Genomic DNA, 15,911 nt, shown 5'->3' with positions numbered 1-15,911 from the left:
CTCAGTTGAAATTTCATACACTCCTTAAGCCTTCATGCAAGAGTGCCCGAATTTGCCAAATGCTGTCTTCAGCATACTGTTTCCTTTCTGATCACTACTTTAATTATCCAATGCTTCTAATGTTGTGTGACTTCCACTTCTTATCTGGTCGTTTTCTCTTTACTTTCTACAAGAAGTTATCCTTCCTAGCCAATATATCGTATCCCTTTTCCTTTGGCCCAAGATAGTTGTTCCTTGTCATTTTGTAAGCTATACCCACTTTAACTCTTTGTCTTTTCTGGCCAATTTTGTTACATTTCTGTTACATCCAGTTTTACTCCTGTTTCCGTAATTCTCTATTAATACCATATCTTAGCTTGCCTGCTTCAAACTTATTTTCCTTTTCTTATTTCTTCCTTTAAGTTTTATATCTCTTTTGTTATCCAAATTTTGTTACCGCCCTTCTTCCTCTTCCCAATTACCAGTACGCCCTTAATTCATTAGGCACGTAGTTGTAGCCTCCTGACTAGTAAAGCCAGTATGTCCTATCTTAATTCATTAGGGACATAATTGTAGCCTCCTGACTAGTAAAGTAAGTACGTTCTTTCTTTGTTTATTAGGCACATATAATTCTGTGTATGTGGATATTGTAAGTGGATATGAGAGTGTTCTACTCATTGTAACAACCTCACTAACTGAGTTAATAAGACACAGCTAAAACCATTATGGATTCGTATAAGTGGGCGTTCATAATTTTTGTAACCATTTCAGTAGCATAGCAGAAGCAATTCCTGAAATTTGCATACATTATTCCATGTATATAGATCCGAGAATGTTCAATATACTTGTATTGTAACCAGCTTAATAGCAGAGCCAGTGAGACCTGCTAAAACCATTTTACATGTGTAATTGTGTGTGTGTGTGTGTGGGTGTGGGTGTGTGCGGGGGGTCGAGAGTAATCAACATTGTAGAAACCGTCTCACTGCCACTGCTGAAGTCATTATGTGTACATAATCGTGCGTATGTGGTTTCGACATTGTTAACCATTGTTGTTACAGTATGCCAGTAAGTCACTGCCAAAATTTATAATTGTGTGTATATGGATAGGGGTGTGTTCGACATGGTAGTAAACATCATCATTATGCATACATAACTGTGTATGTATGGATACGATAGCTTTCAAGAAAGTTTTTACCATTTCAGTAGCACAGCTAGTAACCCCTGATAAAATCACCGTGAATACTGGATCGTATGTATGCATTTTTGTTATTTATATGAGATTTTTGCCACTCTTGGCCAATCGCGACGATGGGGAAGAGTATTACATGAACTTGATGAAATGGCACTCACAAAGAACACCTTTATTAGTTGGTGACTGCAAACATTTATAATCATGCGTATATGGAAACGAGAGCGTTCAACACAGTTGTGACCTTCTTACCAGCAGAATCAATGCGTCCAACTTTTAAGTGATTTACTTAATCGTGTGTGTACCGATGTAAGAACGTTCAACGAAGTATTACTCGCCGCAATGAGCATGGAAATTTCTATCAACTCACGTCTTCTAGCCTTTCTCGCCGACCCATTCGTTCTAGGGAGGATGGCCGCGTAGAAAATGCCCCCGACGCTTCCTTGACTTTGCGTGGATCGTAATGCTCACTTTGCATGCTGAGGTCGTGATTAATGGTAAAGGCTGGTGAGAAGCCTTTCGCTTCCTTTTTGAGGGGGGGGGGACCCCGCTGCGGTAATTGAAACACACTGACGAGAACGCTCGTCGTTCGTGAGGTTTTCCCACGGGGTAAGACAATTGACTGACGTTACTTTGCCACGCTAATCCGCACCCCGCAACAGCCCTAATGGATGCAAGGAGATGCTTTGAATTCTAATTAAACTTGTCTTATATTAGTGGAAGGAGCACGGCATTTCCTGTGCTTCACCCTTCATCGTATTGTTTCGTTTAGTACTCAAGACGAGTTTTATTAAGTCTATGATAGCATTATCGGTGCACTTCTTGGTATAATCAATTGGATCTTATATTTCTCATTTCACCACTCAGGTTATGTATTAATATTATATATATGGGAGAGTTTTATAGTACCGGACAACTTTAGTTCTCGCTTCGGAAGCTAGTAAGCAGTAGTTGCCAGGTATCAGTGCGAAGTGTGTACAATGTTCAACATAGTTTGGACACTCAAATCTACGTGGAGTGTCGTTGGAAAGGGAAGAGGTTGAAGCTGTACGTAGGAAAAGTACGTGTGGAAAGTTATTTTTACGGTGATCTTCCTCCAGTTCAAAGTAAGCAGGAGATATTGTTTTATACGTAAGTGTGTATATAGGCATCTACACTATATAGCCAAAAGTCACCGGACGCCCAGTGCCGTTCATTCCAAAGACACCAGCCAGTTTAATAACAAGATGTCGGACTTTCCACTAAGTTCTGGTACATTGCTGGTGGATCCCCCCCCCCCCCAATTCATCCTGTAGCATCGTGAATAGTTCGTGCGTGGTGTTCGGTTGAGTGTGTCTGGCACGCAACCGACGCTCCAGTTCATCACAAATATGTTCTATGCAGTTCCAGTCGGAGTTTTGAGCGGGCCAGTTAAGCACATCCACATGATTGTCCTCAAACCACGATGCGATGTACCCTGCTTTATGGACAAGGCCATTATCGCGCTTATTTCAAACTATTCCCATAGTGTGGGCAGCATGCTATTGTCTAAAATGTCCTCATAAACACCACTGTTCATGTTGCCATCGACTAAAACAAATGGCCCGAGCACAAACCAAGAGAAACAAGCCCAGTCCATGACACTACAGTCACGTTCACTTGGGTGTCCGGTGACTTTTGAATATATAGTGTAGTTAGTAATAGTTGATAAAGAATTGACGATAGCATCTGCACAAACTGTAAAATGGGAAGAGGTACGATCGTACAAAGAAGTGTATTCCAGTAATGGACAAAAATAAGTTCCAAACTAATCATACAGAAAGATGTTGCTGGGCTTTTTAATACCGCCTTCTCTTCCATCTTTAGAATGGAACTTGCACAGTCAGCTCTAATTGTACAGGTCTTTTTCCTAGGAACCAATGGATATTTGTCGATTTGGATTTCCTGCCCTCTTAGAACTTTACAGAGCCTGATGCGGACCATGTTTCTGCAACCCCAGTTGCTACATCAACACACTCAGAACAGAGCAAGAGTAACTTTACAGCCTCTGAACCAGGACCCTCGTTGAGAGGCTGTTTGAAGAAGGAGAAAATGAAAATCGAGACGAAATGATCGAGACATGCATAGGTCTTGGAAAGATGAGACGAGGAAATACTTCACGTACTTCTACAAGGGGAGCAAAGGAGGATGAAGACTACATGCCACCTATGAAGAAGACAAAACACATGGAATTCAGTTCCGATCATAAAGAAACAACCGAATGCATTCTTTGTCGCGAGATATTCAATGAAGAATATGTGCAAGTGTCTCTCGTGTAATGATTGGGCCCACGTTCAATGTGTAGATGAGGAAAGCATCTTGTACTTTACTTGTGACATTGGAAGAACGGTGCTAATCTGTAGGCAAGTGCCTTACCACTGCATTTACATTGTCTGTGGTATTTACTTTATGTTTTCGACTCATCTATAAGCTAACACATTGACTGTCCGGTACTGGACGACGATTTTCTATTTCTTCAAATGTTACTATTTTTTTGTTTCCAATTTTATTTGTACTTTCGTTACAATTTTTCAGCAAAGATTCCCTGTTCTTATTAAAGAAAATCTTGAAGCACCATACTATTGCTTTCAACTTATATTCCTCCTTCTCATTTTCTAATTATTGCCAATAAAGTTAGTGTCCGGTACTGTACGACTTCCAACTATATATATATATATCCCCTATCACGTAGACACAACGTATGTTTTTCTTTGTGAGTGCTCCCTCATTTGATCTTGCTTTCGGTATAACATTCATTTTAATGTAAGTGTCGGATCTGTAACTGGAAAACTTTGAACCCACACCCAGACTATCTCTCTCTCTCTTTCTCTCCAAGGAGAGAAAGAGAGAGAGACGAGAGAGAGAGAGAGAGAGAGAGAGAGAGACGAAAAAAGAAAAAGGAAGGAAAAGGTGGGGAGAGAGATAGATAGAGAGAGAGAGAGCGTATTCTCTTCTCTCTCTCTCTCTCTCTCTAACTTTCTCTCTCTCCCTCTCTCTCTCTCTCTCATGACCCCCTCCCCTGGTGGAAGAGAAAGAGAGAGAAGAAGAAGAAGAGAAGAAGCAGAGAGAGAGAGAGAGAGAGAGAGAGAGCAACCTCTCCCCTCCTTACACCCCTGGCACCCCTAGGGGTGGGGGTGGAAAGGGATGAGCTCTCTCTCTCTTTCTCTCTAAGAAAAGAGAAAGGGAGAGAGAGAGAGAGAGAGAAGAGGATAAGAAGAGAGAGAGATGAGGAGAGAGAGAGAGGGAGAGAGAGAGGAGAAAGGAGAGAGGAGAGAGAGAGACTCTTTCTCTCTCTCTCTTTATCTTTCTCAGTTCTCTCCCTCTTTATCTCTCTTCTTCCCGACCTCCCTGATGGATTTCTCTCTCTCTCTCTCTCTCTTTCTAAGAATGAAAGAAAGAAAGAAAGAAAGAAGGAACGACTACTCCCACATCCCCCTTCTCCCCCTTCCTCCCACAGAGAGAGGATAGAGAGAAAAGACATCTCTCTATCTCTCTCTATCTCTCTCTCTCTCACTCGGGAAGGGAGTGATACTTGTCCCCCCTCCGAGAGAGAGAGAAAGAAGGAAGAGGATAGAATCTCTCTCTCTCTCTCTCTCCCTCTCTCTTTTGTCTCTCTCTTTAAGAAGATTTTGTGCATATTTGGCTACTTAGACTCTGTAGATAATTGTAATAATTTATTCAATCGAGGTCATTTCGGTTCTGTTGCAAGCCCTATGACCTACTTAAATATTCCATTAGTTTGTATCATGTTAATAATAAAGCACGGAAGGTGTGAGAATGATGTTTTGCATTATTCTTATTATTAACATCAGATTTTCTCGTTCGCTATTTGTAATCCATACTTACCCCTTTATCTCCAAAGTCTATATTAGTTCGGACTGTTCGATGATAAAGATTTTGTATTGGTCTAGAGTTGTTCCCCAAAGGCCTCTTAGGAGCTTCCTTTGGACCTTGCATCAACTTCCGTAGCGCATACAACTGGAAAATAAGGAGAAAAAGGTGTTATTATAATCACCGAATAAAGCATTAAAGTTCAAAGAAAGACTGACACATTCAACAGTTGAAAATGAGGGAATCATATAAATGAAACATTGAGGAATACATAGATCACCAACGGTCACTGGTTCGAAACCTGTCATGGGTGCTCTTTGCGAGGTTCTCTGTCATGAAATTATCACTCGTGCTGATCGTCACGATTAGCCTGAAGTAGCAGTATCCGGATGTTTGGATTATCCAATATCCGATATAGAATTATCCGATATCCGATATAGAATTATCCGCATTATTCGTATATCCGGATTAAGCGTTACATCCGAAACATATAATGAATATCTAATAATTTGAAATCAGGATATCCGTTATCCGGATTTTGTTTTCTTCCCTACCTTTATGCACGGTTAATCAAAACGGGATCGGGCCTAATGTTTAAAGTAGAGTCCTAATCATTATGTGCTTCCACCAGGAAACGAATCCGGACACCCTTCATTACGAGGCGACAGCGTTTCGCGTCCCAATTTGAACTGTAGGTCCATTTCCGAGTAGCTTCACTGTACAGTCACCGGCAAAAAAGGGTCACTTGAGGAGCTACGTGTGTTGGAAATGGCAAATTCTACCACCGACTAGAGTTAGGCAACACACATAACGCCTTGCAGGGAAGCGAGTATTTCAGGATCTAGAGGTCCCCATTTATACATTTATTGCTGGTGACTGTACATAAAGTGAACTCAAAACAAGCTTTGACTAAAATTCTTTTTCATATTTATTTATGTATAAATCTAGCATTTCGGAAGCAATTTTGAGAATAAAATCCATTCCCGAAACACCTGTAGTCCCCACAGACAATCTAACGGTCCATAGCTTGTGGTTGATTTCTTCAGCTTTGCCGATTATGAGCATACAATTCGCTTGTATTATCTCATAAATTTTTGTTTCCATTTGAAATCAAAACGGAGCTCATCCCTTCCCCAATACCTCATTCGATTGATTGAGTACATTACTCCGTCACTGTGCTCCATAGGTGGAAGGCCGCTTTACTGATTAGGAACCGCAGATAAGAGTTATTGATCATAAATCTGTATGATAGAGCACTCAACGCGCATGATGAGCCGGTTAATGACCATATTGCCTTTTGGAAACCGCCGACATAACGCTAATTTGTGTCATCCTGTGAGGGTGAGTAATATAAATTGAATTCTAAGCTGTCAGATGTTGATGAGTGCATTGTAAGAACCGAAAAGCTAGATGCTGAAGTGCCATGGCAATTTCTGGGTCTTTATTTTTTAAAAAAGAGTTGAAAGATGAGTACACAAAAGTTATGTAGTTCAGGTCGAGTCGATTAATTGGCTATCACTTATCAACTGATACTGTAATAACGATGCACAGCTTTATCTGTTTATTATATTAGATAGAATCTCACAAAAGATGAATGTTATATGGTATATACACTGAGTGCTCACTGAATTGTGACCACCTAAGTAAATCTATATAGTCCACCTTTGGCTCAGCGGACGACCTGGACACGACGTGAGACTCTTTTAGCAGAATTCTGTGGTTTTTCTAAAAGAACAAATCACTAAATAATTGATGAACTTTATGATAATAGTCCCAAATTGTTTTCAGGTATCTAATATGAAATACTTAATGAGTGGAACGTACGAAATATACAAATATAAGAAACTATAAAAACTATACAATTTTTCATATTCCAGGGGAGTCAATCGGCCCTCATTGGCCCTTCCTTTGAGCACACATTAACTGAACATAATTTTTGGAAACCGCTTACCTATTTTGGCAAAACGTCTAATTTTTCAACAGTGTAAATTATAGCCAGTAGATGGCATTCTCTAAGATAGACATGCATATAGAATCATTATTAGGTGTTATTTCATTACAAAAACATTTCTTTGGACCAGAAACATTCGATCGAATTTGATTTTATAAAAATTTTGATATTTTGCAGAGAAGTCAATTATGAATTGAACTTAATGTAGTAAGTTTATCATCATTGCCACTAGTAGTATTAACTGTTATGTTTATACTTGCATGAAGTTTTACATTAATTAAACATGATGGCGATATGTTGCTATTATTTTTGCAAAATCCGAGACTAATGTTGCAAGGATTTTCATCTTTCGCACAATTACGTGAGAAGCACGATAGTCTATATCTACAGCAATACTTGTCCGGATATAGTTTTGGAGTACTGTAATGGTAAAGTTGTCGCCTTCCTATGCATTGTATACGCGTTCGATTCCCCTTCGGTCTTGGGAATAAGGGCGGAGAAATTTTGCCGCTTCAAATTCGCACGTCCCTAGGGCCTGCCTACTGGGCATAGACCTAATTCTGGCACTGTGTGAGGCTATTTCAGCGTTAAAGTTAAGTGCATACTGTTTGATAAAATCTCTAATCGTATCCAAGAACAATTAATATAACGATTGCACTATTATTAATAATATTCAATGTTCATAATCTGGACGTTAGTGTACGAGACAACAATGCGAATAGCCTTCTAAGATATCTAATGAACGAATCGATAGGATAGTTAATTTTATGTGTTCTTTCACTTGCATTGTTCTTTCACTCCATTGATACAGGTATTTATTCCAAATTGACATGTGATGCATGACGCACTGTGTCGTCATATCCCGAAGTTGACATCGCTGCAAGGCTTAATTAACTAGTTACTTGATTCCACGTCGAATGTTGGAGATATTTTTATGATTTCGCTGCGATTCACTCTCTGATAGCCGTCCTCATTATCCGCCATGTTTGCTGCAACAGTTAATAAAATCATTTGTTTGTTCGCGGTCGTTGCTCATTGTAAAATGATCGCCTTGGGCTGAACAGTTCAATACCAATTTTCCCTTATTGGCATTATACGAGGCCAAAATTGGCATTAGGCGGTTAATTCTTTTCCTAATTGAAAATTGAGTATCTCTCGATAGAATGAGTCTATACGATGGCTGTAAGGCAGCTTTCAGACCGAAGTAACGCGTCACACATGCCACTTGGAAACGAACCAATCAGCAATGTTTCACACCATATGCTGCACAAGGAAAATTTTGTGTAAAAAAAAGAGGGGGAAATCGTCACGATTAGCCTACACAAGCAGAAAATAAAACTACCAAAAAAAAGTTGTCATAAGTGTATTACATATCTGCAAGGATCATAAAACTACATGTAGTACATACGCAACAATTAAAGCATAAAAGGAGTGTGTGCAAATCAATTAGGAGTAATATTAACAAGAGAAAATTATTTTAAAGGGGAAATAAAAAGTAGGCTTAATTCAGGAAATGAATGTAACTTCTCTCTTCATAAACTTTTGTCTTCTCGTTTAATATCTAAGAAACTAAAAGTTAAAATATACAAAACAGTAATTTTGCCTGTAGTATTATTGGGTGTGAAACTTGGTGCCTTACATTGAAAGAGGAACATAAATTGAGAGTATTTGAAAATAAGATCCTTACGAAAATATTTGGACCTAAAAGGGATGAGGAGACAGGTGAGTGGAGAAGGTTACATAATTTAGAACTACATAATTTGTATTCATGTCCAGATATTATTAGAATGATTAAATCAAGAAGACTTAGGTGGGCAGGCCACGTGGCACGAATGGGAGAGGAAAGAGGAGTTCACAGGATTCTTGTTGGGAAACCTGATGGTAAGAGACCTGTAGGAAGGCCAAGACGAAGATGGAGGGACAACGTTGAGATGGACCTAAAGGAAATCGGTAGGGATGGAAAAGAATATATAGATCTTGCTCAGGATAGACAGATGGAAGGCCCGTGTTGCTGCAGCCATGAACCTTCTGGTTTAAGAAGGCTAGAGAGTTAGTTCAAATCAAAACCGAGCACAAGAACTAAACGATTTAATTTACAAATGCGTTCCTAATGTTCGATGAAGGGAAAGTCACGCGGTCTACTTGGCTGTGACACTTTCCTTACAAGGCGGGAGCCGAGAGAGTGCAGTGCGGGGACGAACAACTGTAAAGTATATCAACGTGATGTGACATCCCGATGCTCCACTTGGGGTAATGTGGGGGAGCCACCGTCAGCAAGTCTCATCTTCTGAAGTGCTCCGTCTCCGAGGAACACTTGAGTTATCATCCCCCCGAGCTGCTCCCGATAGCAGGAGAGTTCTCCAGAAGGCGAAGTTCCTCTCGAAACGACCAGTCGATGGAAAAGAAGTGCGTAAATACTCCTCCCTGCCTTAATCCCCAGAACTCTACTTACACCTGCTGCGGGAAGTATGCATCGAGGCTTTGTACGAAGTTGTATGGGATGCTGCGTTTCAGTAACTTAGGTTCTACGTAATGGATAAGTTCTAATACACCTACTATTATTTTCTACTTCCGTTAGCTAATCCTTCTGTTACGTTTGCTGCTTTTGATACTAGTACTTCTGTGCATGGGTTTGATTTTGTGTTGTGTTCAATAACTTTTACGTAACGGATAAATTATTTTCTACTATTGCAGGTAGTACTTATGTTATCTTTGTTGTCTAGATAATATCAATAGTTAGGTAGACTTACATAGCCGCGAAACTATTGAGAGTATCCACAGCGAAAGCACACCACTTGAAGATTCACGTGAATGCTTTAAGAGGGCATGCCAAGGGTCCCGGGTTCGAATCCCGCTTGGGCTTGGTTGTTGATGAATGTCCATTCATCAATTTCATCACTCATCCCCATCTTCGCAAATTAGCCAAGAGGCACAAAACGAGAAGTAAAATAAACTCAATCATCAATCTAAGAAGGCATACGTAAATTTTTAAATTTTGGAAAATCATGGCGATTTTTAGAAGGGCGACGAAAATTCCAAAACAGCTTAACTGGCATCGGACAAAGGTCCAACCCAGCCTTAAAGTAGCCGCCTAGAAACAATGATTAGGAAATACTCTAGACGGCAACAGGTGACAACAACCGAAGAATCCGTGTCAAGTACATTCTAGCTTAGAAGCGTGAAGAAAGAACCCCAGAAGAAAGGTATGAAAAAAGCTTTATTGTTTGTCAAGCCTTAAACGTGTATATTGTCTTTGTACATGAAAGGCCCTGCTCATAACATAGTGGTAACGCTGTTGACTTGTAATCAAAGGTCCCTGGGTTTGATCAACTTTTGAGGCACATTGCACCGGAATAAAACCTCTTGTGTAGGTTTAAATTAGCCTTTCGGTAACCATCGCATTCTAGGAGAGTTCGGTGTAGCTTAAAAAGAGGCCTCGTGCTTACCGCAGGAGGAGTAAGGGTAATTCCATAGTAACGTAGAGATGCGGATCATACTTTATACAAAGATCCAAACAAAAGTTGTACACTGTAAAAAATACAGGATGAGGCAGTCAATCGGGAAGATTTTAAAAAATCACAAAAAAATAGAGGGAGCAAATATTATTTATTTTTTGAACCTGAATGTATTGTACATGAGTGGAAATTACTAGTGTACCTGAAAAATGTTCATTTTTATAATATGGTGTCAGTAAGATCGCGTACCTGGTTTTACACACATTTTTCCTGCCTGCGCTCGATGACTATGACCCAGATGAAGAAACACTCTTCCAGCAAAATGGTGCAACTAGTTATACTGCCAGAGTGTCTATGGATATGCTTAGACTCGCATTTCCTGGTCGTCTCATCAGCAGATTCGGCGATATTCCGTGGCCTGCCCGTTCACCCGACTTGACGGCTTCTGATTTTTTTCTTTGGGGTTACCTCAAATCAAAAGTATTCCAGGACAACCCTCCAAGAACCAGGGGTGATTTGAAGGAGCGAATCCGCAACAGATCCACAACATTCCGTTGGAGATGCTACGCAACGTCATGGGCGGATTTTTTCTGAGACACCGACAATGTGTGCAACACCAAGGGCGCCATCTAACTGACACCATATTCAAAAAATGAACATTTTTCAGGTACACTAGTAATTTGCACTCATGTACAATACATTCAGGTTCAAAAAAATGATACTTGCTCCCTCTATTTTTCGTGAATTTTCGTTTGACTGCCTTAATAAAACATTGTAAAATTTAGTGTGGAAACATTGCAAGTTCGAATTCGCAGACTGACGTTGCCCGGTGAAATGCAGTTATTGAACTGTTCCCATCTCTCCGATCCGCACTCCCTTTAAATTCGCTCGCTTATGCGAACGTACAGCCAACAGCGGCCTACCCAAACCAAATTTCCATTGGCGGTGACTACACATTCTGTCGGAGACGCATTTGCCTACGCAAACCATCGGCCCCCTCCATGCGGACCGCCGCAATTGCATTGGCTGCGCTCATTCAAACGTTGGTTATGTCCACCCGTTCGATTCTTGTCCCGTGCGCGTACGGTTAAGCATTTATTCCATTGCATCTGTGCCTTCGGGGAAAAGCACCCAGAGAGAAGTGATTCGAATTGCAATGGATAGCGAGAGGGGTGCCCTGGGAGTTAGTGCAAGCTCCGGAGTTGAAATCACTAAAATAAATTGAGACGAGAAAGACACTCCCCTTTACTACTATTTTTTTTTTCATTTTTTTTCAAGTTAATTTGATAGGCTGGTGGTCTTTTTTAAACATATAGGTATTGGAATATAATTTTGTAGCCACATTATTAAAATTTATGCTAGTTCATAAGGAATGGTATTTGGATAGAAAAGGGTCTCCCGCGGTAATATGGGCGTAGGACCCCTCAAAGTAAAAGTAAAGTGCTCCCCTGTGCTTAGCACCACGCTTTGAAGGCGTATAGGGGATGTGGGGGTAACGCCCCACGCTTTATTGATCCGGTCGTGAGTGGGGGTGATGTGATCAGCATCACGCCCCTGACCGACTTTAACAGGTACCCATGTCATGCGACGCTGGACCTAGGTAGGACCCCTTCAACCAGTGGCGTATGCTGAGTCTACCAACTCATAAGAAATCAGGTTGCCAACTCAAAAGAAATCAGGTTGCCAACTCATAAGAAATCAGGTTGCCAACTCACAGGAAATCAGGTTGCCAACTCACAAGAAATCAGGTTGCCAACTGCAGAATCACCAATATCATCTCACTGATATGAATAATTTTATTTACAATTTCTGATCGATTTTTCTCCTGTATTTTATTCTCTAGCCTTCAGGCTTCGCAGATAGGCTAGCTAGCCTAGAATATACGCCCCTGCCTTAAACAATGCCTATTTTTGACAGAATATTATCGAATATTAAACTCATATTGCCGTGTAGTAGTTGGATATCGAACAGAATTTGCAGTAAAATCACATAATTTGGATTTCCAACCGGCAAAAAGAGTTGATCACCTGACGACGGAAGAGGAGGTGCTCTGTCCAAACGTATTGTTAGAATAAGTATAAGTGAAAACAATAGACAGTGGATAATGTCCAATTAACATTGAATGCTGATAATGTTAAAAGTAGAATTATATATTTCGCTGAAAAACAGCGTAATCTTCCATAACCCGCATCTGACTGTTGTTTCTTTACCAATCCGTTAGGGTTTGAGGTAAGTGGGCCATACTCTCAGTAGCTTCTTATCTCCTTCTGCCCTCCACAGTCAAAAAGGTGAAATTCGATTTACGTTCATGTGTCGGCAGGAAAGATTGTACGTGGGTCACTGTGACCCACCGCGACCGTTTACGTTTGCGCAAGTATACAATACTGGACATATGGAAAGAAATTAATTATCACATATTTCATACAAAAGTGTACTATATTTCTTTCCTTATTATATTACTATTCAAAAACTAATATTCTTTCTTTTACCCAAAGATATTATATGACACATACGCAGAAATGGCGCATTTATTGAATATGCATTTACAAATATTACTAAGAACACAAAAATGTTAGTAAAAATAAATATGTACGTTTATTTATTTGCCTAATGATGTAAAATTAATAACAGAAGGACAAAAAAAGTATTTAAATATTGTAAAAAAAGTTTAAATTTGCGGGTCACAGTGACACACCGCGACCGCATTAAATTGCGAAATGAGCGCGACCTCTCCCGGGATAATCACACACACACACACACACAACAACAACACACACATTATCCCTTACCACAAGAAAAACAAATCAAATTCAAGAACTTCCGGAATTCTCATCCATTTCTGTGATTTTTAAACTAAGATCTATAATGTCTTAAGCACAAAATGCAAGTCATAAAGATAATATTTCTAATGTATATAAATTACTCACCTCTTGATTACTTATATAGATAGGCTTATTAAGTATAACCCACACTGTGCTCTCCCAGCACCCAGGGTGCGTTGTGGATCCCTCATACGTCATGTAGTAAATTGTATCTGGTAGTAGGTTGCTTAGGGACAGATGGCGCACGGGTGTAGACAACCCTGCAAAGAAAAAAGGTCACCAACATTTAAAACCTCTTGTAGTTTATCGCAAACTATAATTTATATTTCCTACATTAATTATGAGAGCATTCATTTAGAGGCCTAAAACTAGTCACTACCTAAAGTTATTATCAAAAATATCAACATCTTCAAACAAATTATCCTGCTTTTTATTATTTCTAAAGTACTCATTGTTTTGCAGTACATTGCTTTAGTAATTCTTTGCATTAATGTGTTAAAGAATTTCGAGTAGTTGTAAAGTCCACGTGGTTAATGTTCAAGAACTGAAGAAAGCCGCCGCCACGATCGTGGGTGGCGATAAACAGCGAGCGAGTTGTTTTCGTCCAGTCACACTCAACTTTCAGCCAATGGGCGCAGCTGTCATTCTGCTCGTCTACTCCACGTGGAGTCTCAGTCACGTGACTGCGGATACGCTGGTGCCGTAGTTTGCAACTTCAATGTGGAGACCGTGGGAAGGTTCTAGTGCGCGGAGGGAAAAGGTGACGTAGAGTTGATGTGTGGCAACACTGTGCGTTGAATGAGATTGTTGCAGCTGGTGGGCGCGCTCCGTGGACTCCAAAGCCAGTCGGTCGTTAACGAAGCTAGCGCGTCGACTATTACTGGATCATTTGATAATAATAATTCATGAATATGACAGTTTGCCCATCAATTGAGTAAAACTAGTACTTCGTAACACTGGCGTACGCAATGGGGAACTGAAGAAGAAGCTACAGCCCCCTCCGACATTTTGAGATCATCAAAATCAAAAGCAGTACACAACTCAGGAAACAAAGTGGTAAACGCAAACCCCCTTAAAATGATCTCAAATTACCATTTCTGCTGATTTTTTTAAAAAGAAGGTTAAAAATTGTAATTACAAAATAGTTTATCGTGTACAATCCCCCCTTGGACGTATAGCTATTTAGTTTCCACCTTGCCAATTCAATCCACTATGTGGTGAATGATTAACCACAAATTAACGTTTTTTTATGGCCCATTCTTCATTGTACATCCGCAAGTCCTACATGATGCGAATTTGTCACAGACCTTCAGGCGCATATTGACAAGGTATAAGGAGTGCTAACTCCATTTTCTTGCAGAACAAATTTTTATATATGCATTTCCGAAGCGTTTCGCAGCAAGCAGGCATTTCTTAACCTTTGCTTGAGACAAATATAATGCTGCCATCTGCTGAGCGTTTTGTTTTGTGCAATCCTCGAATTTTATTTTCGTGTCATGTAGAGAGTCATAAAGATAATTCCAGACTTTCTCCTCGTGTGTCCTGTTCCTGCTGTAGGATGTATGCGAAATGTTGTGAACAGCTGCAATGTACAAGCATGCTCAACATTCTTTACGATACATTTTTTCTTCACTATAATTACTTTCTACAAATTAGAGAACCAGGAAAAAAGTTATACAATTTTCAAAGAATATGTCCTGCTCTCATCTAACTTGTAATGCGTTGTCCTAAATGCCGGAGACCTGTTGAAAAATCACCCATGCCAACTCTATGACGGAGTATCAACGTAATGTGCTACGATGTAAGAGATAACAGATCACACTGGTCAGGCATGCATGTATCATTTTGTTTATTCATTTGTACATTTTATCAGTTCATCACTCATCCTCGTTGCCGCGATTAACCCAAGAGGTAGAAAAGTGACGTAAAATATGCGAACTAGAGAAAGATGGAGATAATCATAGAGCATATGGAAGTCACACCATAACATGCACGTTGATTAATGTAGAGTCATTGAGATGAAGTGTGGAACATTGTATCAACATCTATTACTAACTACTCCTTCTCCAGGTTTGAAATTCCTAAATATCTTAATGTCCAGTAGTAGTCCTGATTAATTGACCTTCGTTCATTAGCATCGCTGTTCTGGGACTTTTGGCTAATCGCGACGATGAGGAGGAGTAATGATATGATGAAATTGATGAAGGGACACTCACAAAGAACTTACGCAGGGATTGGAACGCGGGACCCCTGCTGTCATAACTGTACTAACCACGGTTGTTCGTTCTTCAGTAACGACTTTTGTCCTAATAATTCAAACTATATCTTGGATCTGGCTGCCAGCTAGAGTCATTTCTAGTAATGGAAACTTTGCCTCATACGTTGGCAAATAGCTGAAAAAATGCATATAGATATTAAGTCTACTTATACTCCAAGTCACTAAGGGTCGTTGGGGCAGGTCTTTCAGTTTCAGATAATTATTTACATATTCGCAAATGAAGAAAAAAAAACCTCACCGCCCAAAGTTAGTGAGTAAGCGAGTGAGGTGATTGAGTGAGTGAGTGTGTCTTCAAATTGTCCAGTCGAAACTGAAAAACTGATACAGCACCTATAAACAGTATTTCTAAAATGAAACTACCCCACTCTATTTAATTAGCACATGTAAT

General features: G+C 39.9%; 1 protein-coding gene across 1 annotated transcript in view; it reads right to left on the bottom strand.

Moving 5' to 3' along the window:
• CARPA (Carbonic anhydrase-related protein A) overlaps positions 1-15,911 on the bottom strand; it is a 428,457-nt gene that overhangs the window by 26,190 nt on the left and 386,356 nt on the right. The window contains exons 7-8 of the mRNA XM_083124589.1: positions 13,351-13,505; positions 5,033-5,164 (exon numbers count right to left, since the gene is read on the bottom strand). Coding sequence (XP_082980715.1) covers positions 5,033-5,164; positions 13,351-13,505 — 287 coding nt within the window. The remainder of the gene's footprint in view (positions 1-5,032; positions 5,165-13,350; positions 13,506-15,911) is intronic.

The sequence above is a fragment of the Lepisma saccharinum genome, chromosome 6 (assembly GCF_977018435.1).
Source record: "Lepisma saccharinum chromosome 6, izLepSacc3.1, whole genome shotgun sequence".
In the NCBI taxonomy this organism is placed as follows: Eukaryota; Metazoa; Arthropoda; class Insecta; order Zygentoma; family Lepismatidae; genus Lepisma; species Lepisma saccharinum.
The sequence above is the reverse complement of the archived record's forward strand: the minus strand, read 5'-3'. Positions and strand labels throughout refer to the sequence as shown.